The sequence below is a fragment of the Macaca mulatta genome, chromosome 9 (genome assembly GCF_049350105.2).
Source record: "Macaca mulatta isolate MMU2019108-1 chromosome 9, T2T-MMU8v2.0, whole genome shotgun sequence".
NCBI lineage: Eukaryota > Metazoa > Chordata > Mammalia > Primates > Cercopithecidae > Macaca > Macaca mulatta.
The window spans coordinates 123,079,284-123,103,150 of NC_133414.1; the positions used below are offsets into that span (position 1 = coordinate 123,079,284).

At 38.4% G+C, this 23,867-nt stretch overlaps 2 protein-coding genes and 1 long non-coding RNA gene across 13 annotated transcripts in view; 2 read left to right on the forward strand and 1 right to left on the reverse strand.

Annotated features, from left to right (window-relative positions):
• PDCD4 (programmed cell death 4) overlaps positions 1-4,090 on the forward strand; it is a 28,851-nt gene extending 24,761 nt beyond the window's left edge. For 7 of the 8 annotated variants that reach the window (XM_077944923.1, XM_077944924.1, XM_028853271.2 and 4 more), the window contains 2 exons: positions 25-164; positions 2,116-4,090. In XM_077944923.1, the coding sequence (XP_077801049.1) occupies positions 25-164; positions 2,116-2,176 (201 nt within the window). In that variant the 3' untranslated portion in view covers positions 2,177-4,090. 8 annotated transcript variants of the gene reach the window in all.
• Positions 4,091-4,228: 138 nt separating this feature from the next.
• On the reverse strand, positions 4,229-23,585 carry BBIP1 (BBSome interacting protein 1). 4 transcript variants are annotated; one of them, XM_015148182.3, is made up of 4 exons: positions 23,242-23,585; positions 22,507-22,599; positions 5,607-5,681; positions 4,229-4,610 (listed from the first exon to the last, which is right to left on the reverse strand). In XM_015148182.3, exons 2-4 carry the CDS (start codon positions 22,541-22,543, stop codon positions 4,444-4,446), a joined length of 279 nt encoding a protein of 92 aa, XP_015003668.1. In that variant the 5' UTR covers positions 22,544-22,599; positions 23,242-23,585; the 3' UTR covers positions 4,229-4,443. The 4 variants fall into 4 exon arrangements, with proteins under 4 accessions (XP_015003668.1, XP_015003667.1, XP_077803623.1 ...); XM_015148181.3 differs by having other exon boundaries at positions 23,526-23,566; XM_077947497.1 differs by lacking the exons at positions 22,507-22,599; positions 23,242-23,585 and adding an exon at positions 11,714-11,832.
• On the forward strand, positions 5,320-22,665 carry LOC107000272 (uncharacterized). Its single transcript, XR_013398412.1, has 5 exons — positions 5,320-6,043; positions 6,150-6,264; positions 21,283-21,346; positions 21,917-22,109; positions 22,189-22,665. It is a non-coding gene; the product is annotated as an uncharacterized LOC107000272 (long non-coding RNA).
• Positions 23,586-23,867: the final 282 nt, after the last annotated feature.

The window sequence follows — 23,867 nt, forward strand, 5'->3', positions numbered from 1 at the left end:
CTGTGTGTAATTTCATTGTTGTAGGGTTATGAGAGAATTTACAACGAAATTCCAGACATTAATCTGGATGTCCCACATTCGTACTCTGTGCTGGAGCGGTTTGTAGAAGAATGTTTTCAGTCTGGAATAATTTCCAAACAACTCAGAGATCTTTGTCCTTCAAGGTACTTTATTTAAATACTACTTTCTCAATATAAAATAGTGGATGAGGTCTTTGGGAAAGTTAAGTGCTAAGTTAGTTTATCATTCCCTGAAGTCACTGAAGAACATGACTCTTGTGAGTTCATGGAGAAAGAAGGGCGAAGCTTGTTTTAGCCCCCTTGTAAATCTGTACAGGACTGCCTCATGAAGTCCCAGTTCATTTGAAAGAAACTAATCTTGTGGAGCAGTTCCTTTGTTGTAAGTAGTTTCAGTGTTATTTTAGAGTAGGTATTATCAGTGATAAGATGAGAAAATTGAGGCTTAGGGAGGTATACTTTTTCTAAGGTCACATGGCTAGTACATGGTAGAAGCCAAGTATGAATCCAGGACTTTTCTGGCTTCAAAGATCTAGGCTCTTACCTGTACTGGACATGGCTTCCTTGACTTTTTTACAGGTTGGAGAACTGGGTCTAATTGGATGTTCTCATTGGAAAGTGTGTGTGTTGGGGGGTGTGTGGAGGATGTTCTCACTGGAAAGTGTATGTGTGTGGGTGATTTTCCTTGGAGCTATTTTTTTGCTACTAGGATGTAACTCTTAAGGAGTTGCTAAGTTTTTTGTTGTTGTTAAAGCTAATAATGAAGCTTATAATGTAATAATATAAATGTTTAGTAATAGCCAAACTTACTGCTTGTGTGGGTCAGTTTTATATAATCTTAAGTTCTTACAATTTTTTATCTGGAAAATTTCTTAAGCTTTGATATTTTTATTTAAGTGCATTGTAAGAATTAAAACTCAGAAAAATATTTCCTAGTAGGGGCTTTTGCTTTAGAATTTTAGAAGCCATTAAAAGAGAGGGAAAAGAAAGTGATGAAAGATAGTTTAATAGCTTTACTAGAAATATTTGGAAATATAGACATTAGTTTGGTGATGGCAGGATTTATGTATGGATGTGCCAAGTGGTATACATTAGTAAAAACTCTGAACTTTGGCAGGCCTTATTATTATTGACTGCTTCTTCATTCCCTACCTTGGTCTCAATACGTAGTCTGAAGCCTTTATGTTCAAGATGATGTAGCTGTTTTCCACTTAGACTTGATATGAAAAGGGGCCAGTACCCTGGCATTGACTTTTTGAAAGTTTTTCAGCCTCTGTTTGAAAGTCTGAATGTTTCTGTGTGGCTTTATTCTCAAGGGTCATGTGAGGCAATAAACTTTCTGTGTATACATACCATATAGCTTTGACTTGGGTCCTTTATCTTTTAGCCTATTTGGGTGAGGTGCACATTTGTGTGTGGTTTTGCATGCTTGTGCCTGTTGGCCTGGGGTCAGAGAGTAAGGGCTAATGTTGCCCAACTTCTATTTCCCACTTACTGCTTTAGGCCACTGGCCAGCTGTTCCTTCTGGGCTATTGCCACTAGCTAGAGTGTGGTTACGTTATAGAGCTGGGCTTCTTGAGTTTGACAAAGCACAAATCCCAACATGGGGCATAGGCTATGATTCTGATTTCTTTTTCCACATTCAAGTTATGGCTTTTCTACAGTTGATAAAACTTTTTATTTTTTTTAATTGTCAAACATGGATATTTTGATAGGTTCCACAGCTCCAGTTTGCATAATTCTGAATTATGTTAGTGTTTCCTATTTGGCTCACTGTTAAGCTTACAAATAATAATTAGAAATAAATTTAAATTTCTAAATAAAATGCTTTAGTTTGAGTCAACTTTTTTTTAATATGACTGTTTGGATAGTGAACTTACTAAAAAACTCAGATTTGATATTGATGTTTTATGGTAAGATACATAGTAGGGAGTCTTTGCCAAAGGAATTAGAGGCATGCTTTTTTTTTTTTTTTTAAATGGAAAACCCTTTAAAAGCTAACAAGTAACAAAAAAATACCAAGTTTTTAATTTTTTTTGTTGACTATAGTCAGAATCTGTATCTGTTTTCATGTCTTTGTTTTTTTTCTTCATTACAGGGGCAGAAAGCGTTTTGTAAGCGAAGGAGATGGAGGTCGTCTTAAACCAGAGAGCTACTGAATATAAGAACTCTTGCAGTCTTAGATGTTTTAAAAATATATATCTGAATTGTAAGAGTTGTTAGCACAAGTTTTTTTTTTTTTTTTTAAGCACTTGTTTTGGGTACAAGGCATTTCTGACATTTTATAAACCTACATTTAAGGGGAATTTTTAAAGGAAATGTTTTTTCTTTTTTTTTTTTTTTTGTTTTTCGAGGGGGCAAAGGAGGGACAGAAAAGTAACCTCTTCTTAAGTGGAATATTCTAATAAGCTACCTTTTGTAAGTGCCATGTTTATGACCTAATCATTCCAAGTTTTGCATTGATGTCTGACTGCCACTCCTTTCTTTCAAGGACAGTGTTTTTTGTAGTAAAATCACTGGTTTATACAAAGCTTTATTTAGGGGGTAAAGTTAAGCTGCTAAAACCCCATGTTGGCTGCTGCTGTTGAGATACTGTGCTTTGGGAGTAAAAAAAGAAAGTTGTTTCTTTGTCTTAAAGAATTTTTTAAAAATTAGTCATGAGACTTATTCATCTTTCCAGGGAACATACTGATTGGTCTTAAAAGACTAGACAGTTAAGTAAATGGTGGCTGGAACATCTATTTTTCTACAAAACTGGAAAAATGAACCTGGTTCTAGAAGAATGTACACCAAAATAAAACATGTGAAGCAGTGTTGATTCCTTATTGGGAGTACATTATTTTAGGTCTCTTAAACTTTAATTTCACACAGTAAAGTTTAAATCTCATAAGGAAGCATATTTGAACCTAGTGAATTTAATCTTAGTGTTCCTTGAAAACTTTTTCCCTACAAAATTTCAAGCGAAAAGTACAATAGTAAATTAAGATTACACTGGGGAAAAAAATGCAGGTATCACTTTACTCCATTGTTATCTGACCTAGAGCTTAATTAAGTTTTAGAAATATGTTATACCTTCCATCATTCCATCATCCTTAAATTCTGTTACCAAATAATGGCTAGTGTTACAAAAAGTTATACTCCAAAGACCCAAAGCTTGACATTTACCCAATGTATGAGAAAATATTACCAATTAGTAACACAGAATTATCATATTTTTAACCTCTTTTACATAGCCTAATAACTCAGCAAGGCCTCAAGGTCTATGCTAATTTAAACTGCCAAATATTGACTGTAGCAAACAAGAATTATATTCAGAATTTATGAGGGTACTGTTAGGAGTATACTAATTACAGGTTTAGATACAGTCCGTTAGAATTAAAACCAAGTTTAATGTTCATATTTACCTCATGGGTTTTATCCAAGCCCATATTTCCTCGGCTTATATAAATATAGTTACCATTTTTAGGTTTTTTATTGTTTGACACTTGGATGATAAATGCAGTCATTTTATTCTCAAGTCCTTAAAATTAATGTAATTAAAAGTTAGCTGCCCACAGAATAGGTGAGGGTTTCTTAAAAATGAGATTTAAGGGCTGGGGCGTGGTGGCTCACGCCTGTAATTCCAGCACTTTGGGAGGCCAAGGTGAGCAGATCACCTGAGGCTGCGAGTTTGTGACCAGCCTGACCAACATGGAGAAACCCCATCTCTACTAAAAATACAAAATTAGCCAGGCGTGGTGGTGCATGCCTGTAGTCCCAGCTACTTGGGAGGCTGTGGCAGGAGAATAGCTTGAACCTAGGAGGCGGAGGTTGCAGTGAGCTGAGATGGTGCCATTGCACTTGTTTGGGCAACAAGAGCAAAACTCTGTCTTAAAAAAAAAAAAGAGGTTTAAGACAGTTTTGTTATTACTGGTAGGATCTGGTCACACAAGATAGCATTAAACGTGACACAGCACATAAAATTGGTTTAAAAATTTCGTTTTTTATGTAATGTAAAAGCTCATTGAACACTTTATGCAAGATTGGAATGTATCTTCAGATTTAATAAACATAAAGATCCTCTGTATATAAAAGTTGTATTTAGTCCCTTGTGCCCAAGAATGTTATCTATAAGAGATCCCAAGCAAGTTACCTATAAAAGAGAGCAATAGCAATGGTGAACAAATAATGTAATTTGCAATTCTAAAAACATGACTTAAACCCCATAAAACTTGGTTCATAGTTCAACTGTTTATGTTCAATACAAACCAGTGTGTTTATATTCATAATACAAATTTCATCAATCTTGGATATTTTTGTATTTATATGAATACTCTCAATTTTATTGATAATATTAACACATACTACTTTCAGCACACAGAAGCATATTTTCTAGTTATTGTTAAATAGTAGATAATGTAGGTTGTTCCCTAAAGTGCTCAGTTATTCAGTGGGTTATTTGCCGTTGATCCTTTTCTGCCATTTCTTGTTGGTGAATTGTATTCTGTGCTGCTTGATGCATTTTCTCTAGTTTTTCCAGAGTCAGAGATTTTAAGGGTAAAAGTTTGGGTTTACACAGCACCATTGTGGTTATATCTTCCACAAACAATGGCCCTAAGTTTAAGAAGAAATAAGAATTAATTCAAGAAAGATAACCCAGTTGTTTGGTAGTTAGATTTGCAGCTAGAATGAAGGTCTAAAAAATTAATCTGTTGTCAGTGAAAAACTCTTGTACCTAAACTGAGTTTTGCTGTGGGACCAGAAAGATCATTGTCACTCTAAGCAGCATTTCTTACTACTAGGGTGTTTCTGAGGAAGACAAGTTTTGAGCTTTCTACCCAAGCTATGCTACCATAAGACACAACTTTTTGTGTCAGAAGTTTAATTTTAAAATAAGATTTGGCAGAATATATATACATAGTGCAAAAAATATAGCAAAGTATGATATTTAACATAAATATTCAAATAACTGAATGTTTAAACCTTTGGCTTTTCTTACTGTTGCTTTAGGTTTCTCTTTTTCCACTTTCAGACCTTATTTAACATTACAGTAAATTCCATTATTTCTTTCATTGAAGTTTCATATTGAGCCGGGCATGGTAGCTCATACCTGTAATCCCAGCACTTTGGGATGCCAAAGGGGTTGGATTGTTTGAGACCAGCCTAGGCAACACATTGAGATCCCATCTCTACAAAAATAAAAACAAATTAGCCAGGCATGGTAGCACATGCCTGGCTAGTACTAGCATATCAGTAGGCTAGGGCAGGAGCCCAGTAGTTCAAGGCTGCAGTGAGCTATGATTGTGCCAACTGTACCCAAGCCTGGGTGACACAGTGAGAACCTGTTTCTTTAAAAAAAAAAATTCATATTGTAATTAGCAATTTTAGGAATTAATTAGCTAATTGGCAATTTTAGGTATAAGAAACAATGTTTTATTTGTTATCCTTTTACTGGATATCATGAAAAAGCATATAGTACAAGTAGACAGTAAATGGGATAATACGGAACACAATAGCTATAGATGTTTAGCTGTTAAGCCTCCTATGTGACACTGCCTATCACTTGTTTAGTCCCTATAATAATGACTTCAATATTTGTGATGTACATACCTTGTTTTGGAAGAACTTCCCGGAACATTGACTTCAATTCTGCCATATCTGAGTTGTTGGATACAGTATTTTTTCCTTCAATGAGAAATCAGTATTATTCAAGAATAAATTCCCAAAGCAGATTGCCTGAGACATTTCCGTTGTAGTTTAAGAAGTAAAATCCAAATTCCTATAGAAAGTGAACTACCCTAACCTTGTATAATATTGCCATTAATTTCCTGTGACCTTGGGATAGTTCGCATAAACATTTAGATCTTGTCAACTTCCATTATTCAGTTGTGGTGTTAACTACAAGGCTAGGTGTTACAATTTTTTTTTCTCTCATAGTGAAAACTTGGAAGAGCTTCAGTTTTTAAGGCAAAGATGATTAATATCATCTGAGGAAAAGGCATTTGTGTGTAGCCAGCATGGTTCATTGATAGCATCTCCCCTGAATGGTGAGTGACAAAAAACATGACCACCATTTGAGACGGGGGGTGAGGCAGGTAGGTAGGAAAAGGAGGAACTGGCAGGCTAACATAAGATTCCTACTTGTCTCAACAGCTGGTTTCTACTTTGTGCCTAACAAAAAGAATCCTATGGCTCACTGGCTACACAGCTGCAATTGGTAATGAAGTAATACAATAGGTGAAACTGGCTCGTAAAGAACAGAAATAAGGTAGAGTTTCAGTTTACTATTTTCCTCTAATACTGAGATTCTATATGCGAAAGGACCAGCAATACTTAACTATGAGTATTTCTTATGAACATCCCAGCATATATGCCATTTTTGCCAGTGACATTTGCTCCAAGTATTACAGCCAAGATTCTGCTATGCTGTGTTCAAGGTGTTCTGGACTAAGCTGTAGAATGATCCCTTTCCAAACACAGATGCTTTTCTAGACGGTCCCACCTACTCAAGTGATTCACCTTGCTGATGCAACCTTACCATGCATCTTTCACATCACCCCCGCAGATTTATTATTTATAAAGTGGTGAATCTGGCTTGGTGCCTGCCTTTACCAACCACTGCAAATTAATTATAATCAAGTGAAGCTTCTTCTGGTCTTTGTTATTCCCGCTCCACTACTTTGACATTCCTCATAAAAGCTTCCTACTCTGTATTCAAGTCTCTTCCTCTTTCTTGCTCAGATTCTTATTCTGGAACGTCTAAGTTCCTGAAAACCTCTATCTGCTTTCCAGAACTTTGTCATCAAACTTTACCCCTATACTGCTCTAGCTGGGAGAGATGATGAAATAAGTAATGGACCAAGAATAAAGCAACTCATCACTAAATGGAATGTGAAGTAAATAAATATACAATTTCCTTAGCCTGCACAGCTTCTCCTACAATATTCTTTTCTTTTTAGGCCTGCCAGTGGTACCTAGTGATCACTGCCTTTTTTTTTTTTCCTCCAGGTTAGGATGAAGGTTACTAGCATTGCAGACCCCCTGATTAGCCTTGAATTAAAGTATCAAAAATACCACCTAGCCTCTCCATTAAATATATCACAGTGAAAATATTCATTATGATCATGTTTCCTTATTTGAAGCAAACCTGACATGATATGCCACTGAAAGGGAGGACATTATAGATGTTGATAAATGTGAAGGAAATACATAGGAGCTAAGGAGTTTTATATGTATCACCAAAATCCTAAAGTGGTAGATGAACAACTCTTAGCTGTTATATAGCGTAAGCAACTCCAGCTACTCTGAATTGTCACTATCCTTTGTTTTCTCTTAGTCTGATACCTTTTTCACATCCAAAATCTGACCTGACAAAAACAATGAAACTTGGTGCTCTACCAAACCTCAGTTCTCTGTTTGACTAAGGTGCCATTGTTACTGTAAATGGTGTGGAGCCAAAGGGATGGTAGGGAGTGGGTTGTGCCTAGTGTGGGGCAGATCAGTGCCAGTCACTTGCCTGGATAGAATGTCTGTTTTAATAGGGTTGGTTCTTGTTTCTAGGCCCCCTTAGGCATTGGCAGGAAAGAAACAGGAAGGGAAGGGCTAAAATAAGCAAGGTGGTGGTTGGATGGCCAGCACTGGCTGGGCTCTACTTTGATAATCAACTGCCCTGGGAGTCCAGAGTAGGAAGGAGTACAGTCATGTGTTTCTTAATGATGGGATATGTTCTGAGAAATGCATCATTAGGTGGTTCTGTCATGGTGCAAACATCCTAAGAGTGTACTTACACAAATCTAGATGGTATAGCCTAACATAAATCTAGGCTATATGGTACAGTCTACTGGGCCTAGGCTATAAATGTGTACATGTTACTGTACTGAATACAGTAGGCAACTGTAACACAATGGTATTTGTGTATCAACATAGAAAAAGTAAAGTGTTCTGCCATAATATCATGAGCATTACAACGGGTATGACATCATTAGGCAACAGGAATTTTTCAGCTTCATTATAATCTTATAGAACCACTGTTGTATATGCAGCCTATTGTTGACTACATGTTGCTATACAGACAGTATTTCCTTCTCCCACACGGCCTGCTAATAGCCAGACATGGGTGATTTGCTTAGAGTAATGCACTCTAAGCAGTTGTGGCTACTTTTAAGAGAACTTTCTTGTCAGGTGAGATGTATTTAAACCAGGGACAGATGGGCCAAAGGAGAAACATAACAGCTATGGCTGAAATTGACGTGTATTCTACAACTGCCATGGCCATTTAATTCAATAAATATGCGAGTTTTTTAAATCATATGCCAAGCATTGTTCATAATGAACAGGACAAAAACTCAAAACTTTGCCTTTTTGGAGCCTACAGTCTAGAGTAAGAAGAGAGAAACAACAGCATTCCAGAAGGTCTACAGAAAATAGTGTAAAGGGGATTAAGGAATGCTGAGGGGGGTGGTGGTTCAATTTTAAGAGGAAAATTATGATGACCTCATTAAGAAGGTGACATTTAAACAAAGACTGCTTTTGTGTGTATGAGTGCATGTGTAATGTCTTTTTAAACAGCAAAAAGTTAAAAGTCTGATAGTATCCACAGGTAGGGACGGTATAGGGAAATTAGCACTATTAAGCTTTTTTAGAGGGATTTTGCAGTACTGTATCTACTAAAACTAAATATGCATATTTTCTTTGACATGGTAATTGGCTGTAAAGAAACAACACAAATGTAAAAAAGAATGTTCATTAAAGCATCGTGTTGAATAGCAAAATGTTCAGCAATAGATAAAGCTAACTAAATGTTCACCAGCAGATCAAAGGTTAAATAAATCATGGAACATCCATAGAACGGAATACTATGCCAAATTAAAAAATGATGCAGATTGTCAAGGCATATTTTAAGAGAAAACATTAAATTACAGAAAATGAAATTTTTCTTACATTAATAGAACCAAACTTACAATGCTCACAGAATACAGTGTCAATTCATCATTTTTTGAAGGCCTTGGTCTAGGTAAATGGAAAATAATCTGCTGCTTCCTTTACTTACGTAGATTCTAAAGTTTGTAATTTCTCCCAGAGATAATAGTTTTGATGAACAGTGCATTCCAAAATCATGATAAGGTATGCAAACCTGTTGTAGCTATTTGGGCTGGATGTCTAAAATTAATGCTGAAAAACTTGAAGGAAAACCAAATCTTTGTTATGAAATATTTTACTCTGCTGTAGGAGTGAGAGTTAAAAGGCATGTCTAGGATGGATTATTGCCTTCAAATCAATCATACACATTTGGCAAGTTAAAAATCCCTGGTGCGGGGGCTGGGCGCGGTGGCTCACACCTGTAATCCCAGCACTTTGGGAGGCCGAGGCAGGCGGATCATGAGGTCAGGAGATCGAGACCATCCTGGCTAACATGGTGAAACCCTGTCTCTACCAAAAATACAAAAAATTTGCCGGGTGTGGTGGCGGGTACCTGTAGTCCCAGCTACTCGGGAGGCTGAGGCAGGAGAATGGCGTGAACCCGGGAGGTGGAGCTTGCAGTGAGCCGAGATTGCGCCCCTGCACTCCAGCCTGGGCAACAGAGTGAGACTCCGTCTCAAAAAAAAAAAAAAAAAAAAAAAAAAAAAAAATCCCTGGTGTGATTTAGCTGGATAACCAAACTAAATAATGGGTGTGAGACCAGACTAGATCACTGAAGCTTCCTTCTGAACCTGGAGAATATATTATCAGTGGTCTTCAAATTTTCTACTTGCATACTCCCAAAGAGATTTGGGAAAACTAGGCATCACTTCATACACTGATACTTAAATTTATTATCATAAATTTAAATTATAAAGGATATAATTTCCAGCATATTAAAAATAACTGTTACCTCAGTCTTTTAAAAACATCCAATATAATCTAAACGTAACAGCAATTTGATAGCTACCATCATCCATTAATAAAAAGAAGCTAATTTTTAAGTTAGAAGTTTTATATCATCTTTTTTTCTTCCTGGACCTCTATTTCCAACCCACTTTATTCTAGTGCAACATATTTTCATGCCTTTTTTTTTTTTTTTGAGATGGAGTCTCGCTCTGTTGCCCAGGCTGGAGTGCGGTGGCGCGATCTCGGCTCACTGCAGGCTCTGCCTTCCGGGTTCACGCCATTCTCCTGCCTCAGCCTCCCGAGTAGCTGGGACTACAGGTACCCATCACCACGCCCGGCTAATTTGTTTTTTGTATTTCTAGTAGAGGCGGGGTTTCACCGTGTTAGCCAGGATGGTCTTGATCTCCTGACCTTGTGATCCACCTGCCACGGCCTCCCGAAGTGCTGGGATTACAGGTGTGAGCCACTGCGCCTGGCCTCATGCCTGATATTTTAATGATCATCCTATCATACTTCTTTGCTACAAAAATGTTTATAAACTTCAAAATATTTTGGATTCAGTTATTACAATTGGTACGAAATTGGTCAAAATGCATTACACATTGATAAAGCAATTGTTGAACATAAAAATAAAGTTATTGGCCATGTATGTTAATAAGAACATAGCTTTATTTTCTCAATTAGTTCATGTATATACATGGCTGAAAATTTACTTATTGCTACAATTCTGTTGTTGTTCTTTTTTTTTTTTTTGAGATGGAATCTTGCTCTGTTGCCCAGGCTGGGGTGCGGTGGCAAGATCTCAGCTCACTGCAACCTCTGCCACCTTGGTTCAAGTGATTCTCCTGCTTCAGACTCTTGAGTAGTTGGGATTACAGGTGCGTGCCACCATACCCGGCTAATTTTTGTATTTTCAGTAGAGATGGGGTTTCATCATGTTGGCCAGGCTGGTCTCGAACTTCTGACCTCAAGTGATCCGCCCTCCCTTGACCTCCCAAAGTGCTGGGATTACAGGTGTGAGCCACCGTGCCCGGCCCTATTCTTCATTTTTGTAGATGTAAACACTGAGATGAGAATGGGAAAATTTTTTTCAATCTTTGAACCTAAGTTATATGCTAACAATCATGTAGTGACCTATCATCAAGAAATAATTTTAAATGACTAGCAGACTACTCAATTAGGTATTCCTTCAGTATTGCTGAAAGCTGAGAACAGTCTCTTGACTTGCAAAAGCACTACTTAATAATTAGCAAAGCCCTTAGTCTTTCTTACTAGAGTTACCAATGTTTCCTTGTCTCTGTGTTTAGCTCCTAAGAGATGTTTATTCCCTTGAGCATTTTGTCATAGTAAGATTCTACCAGGCTAGAGAGATGCCTTTCCTTCATACATTCTTAGAAAAATAATTGTGGGACTGGTATGGTGGCTCGCATCTGGAATCCCAGCACTTTGGAAGGCCAAAGTGGGAGGATTGCTTAAGCCCAGGAGTTCAAGACCAGCCTGGACAACAAAGCAAGACCTCATCTCTACAAAAAATTTAAAAAAAAGTTAGCCGGGCATGATGGAGTGTGCCTGTTAGTCTCAGCTACTTGGGAGGCTGAGGTGAGGGTACTGCTTGAGCCCGAGTTTTAGATTGCACTGAGATATGATCACGCCACTGCATTCTAGCTTAGGTGAGAGTAAGAGCTTGTCTCAAGACAAAAAAAAAAAAAAAAAAAGAAAAATGGTGAAAGGGGAGACAGGAAATGAGATGAAGCATGATGGTTTATCCACAGGTCCATTTTCTCAGGGAATGCATTATCAGCAGACATCACATATAAAAGTTTAGGATCTGAAAATTGATTGTTCTTAACCTCGCTTGCTTGTATACCCCTCCGATTGTCTTCAGGCATCTTGAGGGATATGCATATCCTGGTATATAGACTGATGATCAATACAATAACCACGTTGTTCTTTGAGATGTTTATGGACTTTCTGAGAAGATTCCATAGTATTAAATTTGAGAAGCCCTGGGAAGGAAAAAAGTTAAACTTTCTTTTTAACAGCAGGACTCTTTAGAAACTTTAATATGCTAACGTATGTGATACATTTCAAACAGGAGAATTGAGTATATATTGTTTCCTAAAGTTATGTGATTCTGGAATTCTTTAAAAGTGCAATTATGGGACCAGTATTGCCTAGAACACACTTTGTATTCCTAGGGCAATGTCGCTTTCAATATGGCATATGTAGTAATACGCACATTTAAGGAAAATACCAGTATTTACAAATAACTAATTTTGAAATTAGTAAAAACTGTATTTCTTTTGAATGTAACATTTATTAAAATCAAGTGAAGAATGACTTTTTTCTCTGTTAAGTGAAAAGTTTAGACCATCCTGGACAAAGCTGTTTTTTTAAAAAGGAATTATTTAAATATGAAAAGATAAAATCTTGCAAAAGACTTGTAGAGTTGGCAAAAATGACATCTTTTTCTCCTATCACAAGGATATTCTGATATGGGGGTTTCTAGTGACACAAGTACAATATTTTGTGCCAAAATGCTAACTAATGGTTATTTATGGGCCTTATTTCTACTTTCTATTACATGAACATCCATTACTGAGAAAAGGTTAAGAACAAAATTGAAGTATTCAAATGGCAAGTCGTCTTATATTGAAATTTTAATTCAGCGTCAGACTTACTAAGGCACAGTCTCTAGGCTTGAGGATCCTGAAGGATGGGGGTGGAGGGAGAAGAAATAGGCACATAAGCGAAGAAGCATAATGCAATATAAGTTCTATACTTAGAAGTATTTGTAAAAATGCCATGGGAACACAGAATAGGGAGAAACTGTGTCAGGTACAAATGGTGGGGGAGGAACTTTAGGTGCAGGTAACAACAGTTTGTGGAGAGGCATGAAGATGGGCAACACAAAGCACATGGTGCATTATGGGAGAGGCAAGGAATGCTATAAAAAAAAAAAAAGTTACGAGCAACCTGTCTGGAAACAAACCCAAACCAAACTGCAGTCAAATTGATTTTGAAGGAAATAAGGAGAACCACTGAAATATTTTAAGAATGAGAATGACCTGAACAGATTTAAATGTATTCAGGAGGACAATTACAGGGGTATTTCAAATAGTTTAGGTGCAGGTGAAAAATGGGTGCTTCAATTGAGCAACTAGCTACACTGTGAAATCATAAAGCTAGGGAAAGACAAGAGTTCAACTTTGGAATCTAATGACTCAGATATGCTTATGAGACTTTTCAGAACAAGTGTCCAATAGGCAAAGGGAAGTATATGAAGCAGTGATTTAAGTAAAAGCCATGATAGGGTGGTGGTTAACTCAAGCCAGCAAAACAATGATACCCTCAATAGATTTTCCATTAGGCAAGTATCTTCATAGAAACAAAAGCAATCAACAGCAGGACCCTTCAAACTGTAAAGACTAAGATTTACATAATTTTGTTATGAAAAGGTTGGCCTTTTTTTTTTTTTGAGACAGAGTCTTGCTCTGGCACCAGGTTGGAGTGCAGTCGTGCAATCTCGGCTCACTGCAATCCCCACCTCCTGGGTTCAAGTGATTCTCCAGCCTCAGCCTCCCGAGTAGCTGGGATTACAGGCATGCGCCACTACACCCAGCTAATTTTTGTATTTTTAGTAGAGACGGTGCTTCACCACGTTGGCCAGGCTGGTCTCGATCTCCTGACCTCATGATCCACCCACCTCAGCCTCCCAAAGTGCTGGGATTAAAGGCATGAGCCACTGTGCCCGGCCAGAAAAGGTTGGCTCTTACGTCATCTCTTGAACTTAAATGTTGTAGACTTGCAGGAGACCTACAAATGAAAGTCTTAGAGAAAGACAGAATCCTTCACGAAGATCTTCCCTGCATACCTATTACATATTTGGGAAAAGAGCCTAGCTCCTAGTTCTTTGTTCAAGAAAGTATAAATCTCTACAGTGGACAGAAATTATGAGTTGATAGGTCAAATTAATGCTGTACCTTGTATTCTATTTGGAAATAAACACTGGACAGTAAAGACTAGAGTGATAAACATGAGAATGTCATTGTTTTAGGTGACAACAAAAGCATTACTCTTTCAGAGTAGAAAACTAACAAATGTAACGTGAAAAGAATTTGGAATGATAAAGTGCCTATACGAACAGATTTTTTCTTTCAACAAACATACTAAATGTCTATAATGTACCAGCCGTAGCTAAGTGAGGGAGACAGAGTAGGTAAGAACCAGTTCCTTTCTTTGGTGGAGGTGAGGTAGGGAATGAGACACACGTAAATAAGTAATTATAATTGAATACAATGTACTTTAATAAAAGCATGCCTATTGTGCCTTAAGAAATGAAAACTACTAAAAACTTGGCCAAGGATAGGGGACAATGGGTGGTCTCTGAAAAAGAATCATTAAACATGACATTGGAGCTAGTCCCAGAAAGTTGAATGGGGGTTTACTAGGCAGAGAAGGAGATGTATAGCAAAGGGTAGATGTTGTAGACAAAGTGAACAATATGTTCAAATGAAGAAGCATTAAAAAAATAAGTGTTCTGTTGGGGGACATGGCTAGAGTGCAGTGCATGTACCGTGTGCAACAGGTATTGTGGTGGGAGTGACCAGGTAGAGGCCAGTTCACACTCAGTCTGCAATGCTGAATTTGGACTTTGTATCCTATAGTCAGAAGGGAGCTAATTGGATGGTTCTAAGCAGTTATGTGACATGATTCATGTTTTGGAAACACATATTCTAGACAAAATGAAGGAAAAATGAGAAGAGACACTAGAGGAAAGATTAGTAAGGAAGCTGTAATTGTTTAAGTAAGATGATGAAAGTATGAATTAAAGCAGTGATAACAGACACTAAGAGGAGAAGATATAAGAGGTAATTAAGGGTACAAGAAGTTGAGATTCAAACATCCTCCACCTTCCCACCCCCCACCGCCAGTGGGTGATAATGAAATGACCACGGACGACTAAAGTGAGCTAACATGATTGTGGATATACCCGTATTAATTAATATTGGAAACACAGAGGAGAAGGTTAAGAAGGAAGAGTAAAGACCATGAGTTCGGTTTAGATTCACAGAGTGTGGAAGTCCAAGAGGAAGGTAAAAAGGACTGGAGGCCCAGAGTCAACTGTACAGTAGTGCAAGCTACAGAGGTGGATATAATCATTCAAGAAAGATATGGCAAGATGGTGAGTGGTGGGGTGATGGTAAAAAGAGACAAGAGTATAATATGGTGGTTGAAAGAAGCAGCTGAAGTCAGATTAGTCGCTTAAACAAATTACTTGATTTTCTAAGCCTTTGTTTCAACTGCAAGATAAAGCTTACAATGGCATCAACTTGAGATGGCTGGTGCATTAAAGATATAATTCATATAAAGCCATCAGACCAAACCCTGCATGAGAGCTCAATGAATGTCAGCAATTCTTACCATACTGTACCATTATAATGTTGGCATAAAATTACATTTTCAGAAAAAATAAGCTTATCAACATGTATTAGTTATAGAGGCTTGTTACTAAAAAAGCATGATGAAAACCCTATGGGCAAGCAAAAATATTTTAGAATTCTCCACCTCTTCTCTCAATACCTATACTCTTAAGAGTTACATGAAAGGCAGAATCGTTTAAATGTCAAGACATTTACCTTAGCTTCTTTTCTTTAGTTAGCTTAGTGGCTCTTAAATTTTAGTTTGCTTAAGAATAACAATAGCAACACAGTGTTTAGTATGAAGTCACGCATGTATTTCAACTAAGTAGATATTTTTAAGGAATTTTCTGCAGTAATTTTGAAAATAACTTTTATCACCATAACGGGTGATTTTATAATCGAATTACCCATGTGCCCATCCACTTCCCACTGCATCTCCCAACTGCAGCGGGAGGTGAATGGGCACATGGGTAAAATTATATATTGGGTACACATATATATGATGAAATTTAACAGACTAAAACAAGGTTTAAGAAAAGTTATCTTGTCCAACATCATATAGTTGACAAGTGAAGAAATGGGATTTGAACTCGGGTCTGCCTTACTCAAAGGCAAGGTCTCTTTTCAGTTTTCTCTATGCTGCATCTGTAGGACTGACAGGGAGGTCCCCTGCAGGTTTAGTATGGTGCTTCACTGAAGGAATATCAACATTTAAGAAGACGGTGGAGAGATAATCGTAGACTATGGTGTGCAGAAGCCAATAAAGGCTGAAGTAACATACAATCTTAAATTTCTACTGAAATGGGAAATTTTGAAGACACTAATAACCCTTACAAAGGACGGTGAAAATAAAATATGAGGCAAACAGTAAATCTCAGGAATGAGGTAGATGAAAAAGTAAGTGCAGCATATTGACTAAAGCACACTTCTTCCTCCTTAGTTTAGGGGAGCTGTGCCACAGTCAGACCAATATATGGCTCTAACCAACATGTAGCTTTTCTTTTTTTTTTTGTCTTCTTAATTTGAGGATTTAGCATTCCAGTTGTCATGTTTGATGCTTTCTGAAGTAAATCTCTTAGGAAAAAAAACTGGTTTTTGACTCTAGATTTTGTTTACAGCATTATATATTATTTAAACACTATGTCACTGAAACTTTCAAATCCCAAGCTTAATTAGAAATATACAACACTTTAAAAGCTTACAAATTTTGCATTTTTAAATTATCTTCATCATATCACAAATTATATGACAGCTTATATCACAGCTCATATGAGAAGATACTGATCCTGGGTTGAATAGCTGAAGAGGGCAATTAGCTTTACACTGCACCTATCTTCATCTAGCCATCTGGAAAATGTAAGCTGTGGCCACACAGGGGACAGACAGAGAAGGAGACTAAATTCTAAAATTCAAACTCCAATTCCTGATTACTCACAACGTGTACATATGGATCAGAAACATCAAAATGAAAACATATTGTGGATGCCAAAGTCAAGTCTTGGTTTCTAAAAATGTTCAGGATGGGATTTGGATGTTTTTAAACCTGTCCTCCCCACACTAAATCTCCTTAATCTAGTATTTGATCTTTGCTGGGAGCCCCAAGGAGCCATTCCATGCGTCTATGTGTTTATTCTCCATAATATATGCCTACTACTTCTCACTTGTCACTACATCTTCATTGTAATTCCTTTTTCCCTGTATTAATGTATCTAAACTTATCAGCTTATGCTTATTGTACAAGACCCCAGTTTTAAAGTTAGAAATAGAATGCTTGAGCATATCCTAGGATTCCATGTGTTTTAAATACTATGACAGTAAAATCCAATGTGTGACTTAAATAAAACAGAAGCTTATACTAGAGTCTGTCATTTTTTTTCTAATCAATCGATTTCACCTTTATATTTTAAATGAAGTACAGGGTTGCTCTCTGGTGCTAACTAGTTGTACTCTATTTCACATTTATACTTTGAATGGGGTACATGGTTGTACTCTGGTCATAGCTGCTAACTAGCTGTGTGACCTTGAATACATTTCTTAGCTAACTAGAGGTTTGATTTTCTCATACAAAATATGTTTATTATCTGTCCTGGGTTGTAAGGTTCAAGTGATAAGTGGATGTAAAAGTCCTTAGAAATACAGTATGACATTTATTATTCCAGGACTAATTTTCATATTGCTATAATAAAGGGCTTGTTCTAGATTACCATACGGTATCTTCTGTCTCTAAAAATCTTTGAATCTTCATAAATATCATGGTATAAGACAGCATGATCTATTTAGAGGTGCTTTTCTTTAAAAACCTGTTTCACTTACTTTTGAAGCACTATGTGCTGCCAAATCGTGTTCTTAAATGTTTTAAAAAGTATGATAATAAAGCAAACCTATTTCATAATAGAACTCAAAGTTGAGAAAATATGAACAAACTTTCAAAAGGGCAGCAAAGGTTAAAACCTTTAAAATTATAATCAAGGGAACAGAGGCTTGTTGTATAAAATAATCTATCTTGAATTTTTGATGGAGATGACAGTGACTTGTTGCCTAACCTATAGAAGTAAATGCAGTTGACATATGGCAAAAAGAAAAAATTTCTAAAGCATTTTGAGATTCTCAACAAAAGCACCACTTATGTTTTCATGTTAAGAAACATACATGTCATAAACTGGTAACCCTGGATGCTATCCACTTAAATATTTTGTTGGTTTACAGGTATTTAAAAAGTATTTGAGCCGATGTTTAAAAATCAGGAAATTTCACGAAAAATCCAAATTTTAGCTCCACTTGACAAATCTGGCAACATCAAGCCTACATTTCAATATGGCAAAATTTGGCTAGGGCTGGGAAGTGATGCTTCACTTAGGTAAGCACATGCTCTGGAATTCTCCAGTCCTTCCTACTGCCTATTGTTTCCTCTTACTACTTGCCCATCCATTGTACGCATTTGACTTTGCAACTACAGTAAAACACAGAGCCACTGTGAACATATGCCAAGCTAATTTTATTAATGGGCATTGAGATACAAAAATACAATCTCTGGGAACTGAAGGAGTAGTCAGGAGCAATCATGGCCATGGACTGTAAAGGATACTTTATGTAAAGAATATTTTTCTTCTGTGAATATTTATTAAGTTGGGTTCCTTAAAGTAAATTCAACCTGCCTACTGTGGGGGTTCTGAGTGGGGGTGGTGACAATGGTAGAATAACAAAATTTTTATCTTTTGTCTTATCCAAGACTTGTGGTTAACTGATAGGTGAATTTTCAAAAACATACTAGATTTCTGAATGTAAATATAAGAAAAAGGTGAAAAGGGAAGCCTAGAAAGAATGCATTTTTCAGCAAACATAAAGTAGTAATACTCACTCAAGCAACTGCCCACATGCTAGCAGAATGCTTAATTTGGATTGATAACGTTTATCTGGAGATGCCAAGTAACATCATATGTCATATACTGGAGACTACAGTAGATTCTACTGTTTTGCTATCTGGCATCTGCTGGTAGAAAAATGTTCCAACATGTTCGATTTAGCTAATTAATTCAAGCTCATGTGAATAAAATGTGTGGTGTCTAGCTTCTGAAATGTGCCTAGGCCTAAGAACGGGAATTCTTCTTGGGTGAACTTGGATGATGCCACTGGCTCTGGGAAAATCCAGTAGCAGACACTACTATTAAGTTAGTAATGATACATCCTACTCACGTAAAATGTCTTTTTCTAATAACCCTTCCTATTTCAAAATTCAATACTAGACAGTGGTCCTAAAAATGTTAGCTATTAACCTTTTTTTTTTTTTTGAGACGGAGTCTCGCTCTGTCACCCAGGCTGGAGTGCAGTGGCCAGATCTCAGCTCACTGCAAGCTCCGCCTCCCGGGTTCCCGCCATTCTCCTGCTTCAGCCTCCCGAGTAGCTGGGACCACAGGCGCCGCCACCTCGCCCGGCTAATTTTTTGTGTTTTTAGTAGAGACGGGGTTTCGCCGTGTTAGCCAGGATGGTCTCGATCTCCTGACCTCGTGATCCACCCGTCTCAGCCTCCCAAAGTGCTGGGATTACAGGCTTGAGCCACCGCGCCTGGCCAGCTATTAACCTTTTAAAAAAGTATTTGCTCACACCTGAGATATTTAGTTAGCTATTTCAACAGTGTGCAAGGAAAGAGAAAAGTTGTTTGATACTCTACAGAGTGCTTCTCAAAGCCCAGTCCCCAAATCATCTGCATCAAAACTCCCTGTACAATTATTAAAAATACAGATTTTTCTGGAGCTCTCCAGAAATCAGAATTGCTGAATCAGAATACTTTTTCTTTCTTTTTTTTTTAGACAGGATCTCACTCTGTTGCTCAGGTTAGAGTGCAGTCATGTGATCATGGCTCACCACAGCCTTGACCTTCTGGGCTCAAGTGATCCTCCAGCCTCAGCCTCCCAAGTAGCTGTGACTACAGGCACATGCCACCCTGCCCGGCTAATATTTTGTATTTTTTGAGACAGGGTGGTCTCAAACTCCTGGGCTCAAGTGATCTGCCCACCTGAGCTTCCCAAATTGTTAGGAGTACAGGCATAATCCACGGCAGCTGGACCCTAACTTTTAATCAAGTCCCCCACATTAAACTTAAGAGAACTACTGCCATTGATGCATTCCTTCACTCACTAAATAGTCAATGTCAATATGTGCCCGAATTCAATACGTCCCCTAACTGGACTGCTTTAGAAGTTATTAACTACCATACACTGACTGCACTCCATGTGCTATATAAACTGAGGTAAAGCACTTTATATATATTTGAATTAATTCTGTACAACAATCCCTAACGGTTTTAAGGCTCTTTTTTAAAAATGTTACTTATTTTTTTCTTTTTCGAGACAGGGTCTTGCTCTGTTGCCCAGGCTGGAGTGCAGTGCCGTGATCTTGGCTCGCTGCAACCTCTGCCTCCCAAGCTCAAGCGTTTCTGATGCCTCAGCCTCTTGAGTAGCTGGGACTACAGGTGTGTGAGACCAAACCCGGCCAATTTCTGCATTTTTAGTAGAGACAGGGTTTTGCCATGTTGGCCAGGCTGGTCTCAAACTCCAGGCTTCAAGTGATACACCTGCCTCAGCATCCCAAAGTGCTGGGATTATAGGTGTGAGCCACACCTGGCAAGGCACCGTTTAATAGATAATAGAGTGAGTAGACTGTCCAAGGTCATCCAGTTATTGAATAGTCTTATTCCTGAAACCCAGGTCTGATGCTAAAACCTGTGATCTTAATTGGTATATTATTTTGCCTCACTTAAATCTGGAGTATTCCCACACAAGCAAATTCCCTTCTACCCAAAGGAAGCAACTAATGGAACGCATTACGTAATTTTCAATATGATGGCTAAAAACATTCTATACCAATCTAAGAGATTCTGTCCTCCCAGAGCATTTTCTTCTGCTCCCTTATGTGCAGTTTTTTCCTTTCACTTATCTTTCATAATCAAATATAAGTCTAGGCTAGGAGTATATGAGGTTGGCAGTCTTGAGAATTTTCCTTTTGTGATTATGAAGTAAATTCCACAAACACTTATCTATCCATTAGACAGAGGATGTATCTAATGTACTAAGTATAATCTTGATTTTGTAATTTTTAATAGGCTCTGCTTAATGCTACCAAAAAGCTATCACAAAAACACCAGGACCAATTAAGACTTGCATGAGAATTTCAGTGAGAAAAATAACAATGCCTAAATTGGAATGTGACCAGATGGCCAACAGTTGCCTTGGTATTTGCTTTGATAACATCAAGATTCATCTGTATTTGAATAGCAGGGCCCACACATCTTCCAACAATGTCTGCAGGGTGCCAGGAGTTGAAACTCATAAACTATGCTGACATCAGTACACTTTACTGCAGAAATACATTGCATCAGTTCCAAGAATAGGCAAAGTAGCAGCAACACTTTATTAAAGGTAGTCAGTCTATGTTGCCAACCCAAGGCACTAACACATACTCTATACACACATGATTAAATGCTACCCTCCTCTTTGTAGGACACCGGAGAGGGGTAAGCATGCTGAGAAGTGAGATGGATTTAACCAGCAAATCATGGAAAAGGTGCGTATACTTGGCGTTTGAGAAGGCTTAGTCATGACTGGAAAAGTATGAACACTGTGACATATCCTTGCAAAAAAAAAAAAATGTTCAACTTAAGCCTCTAGACTAATTTCTGGTTTACAAGAAGAAAAAAGGGGGGCCCATTTCCAAAAAGACTCCTGGCTTGAACTCTTCAAAATGCCAATGTCACAGGGGGAAAAAGATGGGGGAACTCCACTACATTAAAGCTGAAGAAAAATTTTGACTGGATCCTGATTTCTTTTTTTTGCAAGAATGGGAAGGAGAAGGTATAAAGGATATTCCTGGGTAAATTAGGAAAATTAGCACTTGGGCTAGATTTTAAACATTACAAAACAGCTGTAATAATGATATTGTGTTTTGCTAGAGAACTTCAAAATTCTCAGGAAATTCATGCTCAAAGTCTTAAGGGTGTCTGCCTAACAATAAGTGTCTGCAACTTTTTACAACAATGAAAAAATGAGGAGGAATGAAAAAAATATGGCAAAATGTTAACTGCTGCATCTAGATGACGGGTATATGAATATTCATTAAATTATTTAATTCTTTCAGCTTTTAAATATATGAACACTTTCATAATAAAACATTGGGGAAAAAAATCATGTCAGAAAGACTTCACAGGGGAAACGTCAAAAAAGGCTGAGTAGCAGGCGCTCAGTTGAATTTCTGATAAATTGAAGATCTCTAAAACTTGGCTGGAACTGTCTTGGGCATCCAAGAGACACCCGAGATATTCAAACTTTCAGTAAGTATTTACCAAAATAATATCATGTGCAGGGTGAAAATGACAGGAAGACGAATCTGATACAAACCATTCTATTTAGGTGCAGACATGGTAGTGAAGTTAAAAACATAAGCGGCTATTATATATATATAACATACTGATTGTCATAAAAGACGTGCAAAAAATGCTAAACTCAGAGGAATTACTTTCTGCTGGGGAGAATCTGGAAACACATCTCCGCGAATAACAGAATCAGACAGAATCACAAAAGGTGAGTGCTACAACAGATTTCAGTAATTAACCGCCAAGAAACAAGAGTAGTTCATTTTGGCTGGCGTGTAAGTACCAGGGAAGTAGAAATTAAGTCGAGAAGGTAGGTTTTGTTGACTGGCTGGATATTAACAATTTTCAATTTTACCTGAAAGTTCTGGTCTTTTTGCTGCAGCTTTAAGCATCCAACCCGGTATTACCAAGATGACTGAGAGTTCTTGACTCAAGCATACAGAAGAAACTACAAGATAATGTATGATAACTTTGTAAAGGGCCATATTAAAGCAATACAGTATTTTCAAAAATATTCAACACGTTAAGAATCTGTAGACCTGCAGGATTAGGATAGTATATCCCACCACAAGAACCGCAGTCAAAGCTTACAAAGGACAAACGCGGAAAGGGGGGAAAACTCAGAATGAGAAGGCAGGTGGCAGGGGAAAAAGACAGAGGTCTTGCCCTGATTGTAGGGGCTCATCTTTTTCTTTTATAGCTGAAGGTGGAAAATTATTTTCTCAAGTTCCCGAATTCTCTTCCCTCTAAAGGCCAGAGAGTGAAAGTACTTAATAGGAACTTGCGGAGGCGTGGTCAGGAGCTCCATTTTGCCGGAGTTAGGAGCTCCGCCCGAGGTCCGCGCCCATTCCCCGCTGGGGCCCTCCCAGCCAGCCTGGCTCTGGCTGGGCTAGGGCGGCCTGTAGCGCTGCCTCACCCCACAGGGAGCCTCAGGGGGGCGGAGGGAGGGCGGGCCGCCGCTAGGCCAGCCCGGAAAGAAAAGCAGCTTCTAACGGAAGGGGCCCTGAGCCCCGCTCTCCATTTCAGCGCTCCGTCCCACAGGGACCGTCCGGCTCGGGTCCGGCCCACTTGTTGGGGCCCAGGGACTCACCTCACTTTGCAACTGAGGTCAAGAATGGGCATTCCCTAGGGCACGGGCGGCGAGGCTATTTACCCCCTTACCCCCTTCCGCCATGACCCTATTCGGAAGTGCCAAATGCAACTTCCGGGCAGGAGAGGGATTTTCGGAGCCCTAAACTATAGTCCATCTACGTATGTGACCAGATGTCTCAGTAAAATAAGGGCCGGGAAACTGGACGTGTAGTCCAGAGTATGAATTAACTTGTCTAACATGGGATGTCTGGTCACCCACGGTACCTCTTTGGGCTTACTTACAGATGCATCCCTTCCCAGACTGCTCAGCTGTTGCCCCGGGTAACGGTGAGACTGGCGAAGGAAAAAAATCTACGTCACCCTGGAAACAGGAAGCCAGGAAACTCCTGTTGCCATTATCAGTTATGGCCGCCTTAGCTTCAACAGTAACTTCCGATCGGAGAGTTGTCACTCTACCCTGCAGGAGGCTTACTCTGTAGCCCGGCTAGCCAGCGGCGCCCAGTGGGCGGGAGACGGCGTAGAGGAACTGAGGAAAGGAAAAGGGCGGAGAGAGAGAAGCAGGCGCCACTGCCCTTCTCTGATTGGGCAGCTTCGCTTGCCCCGGCTCCGCCCATTTTTCTTGCC

Bases quoted from the DNA above. Each gene is read 5' to 3' on its own strand.
- BBIP1 (XM_015148182.3), bottom strand. From the start codon at position 22,543: ATGCTTAAAGCTGCAGCAAAAAGACCAGAACTTTCAG. The intron at 5,682-22,506 runs GTAAAATTGAAA...TTCTCATTGAAG, and splicing joins AAAAAGACCAGAACTTTCAG to GAAAAAATACTGTATCCAAC. The intron at 4,611-5,606 runs GTATGTACATCA...TCTTAAACTTAG, and splicing joins GGAAGTTCTTCCAAAACAAG to GGCCATTGTTTGTGGAAGAT.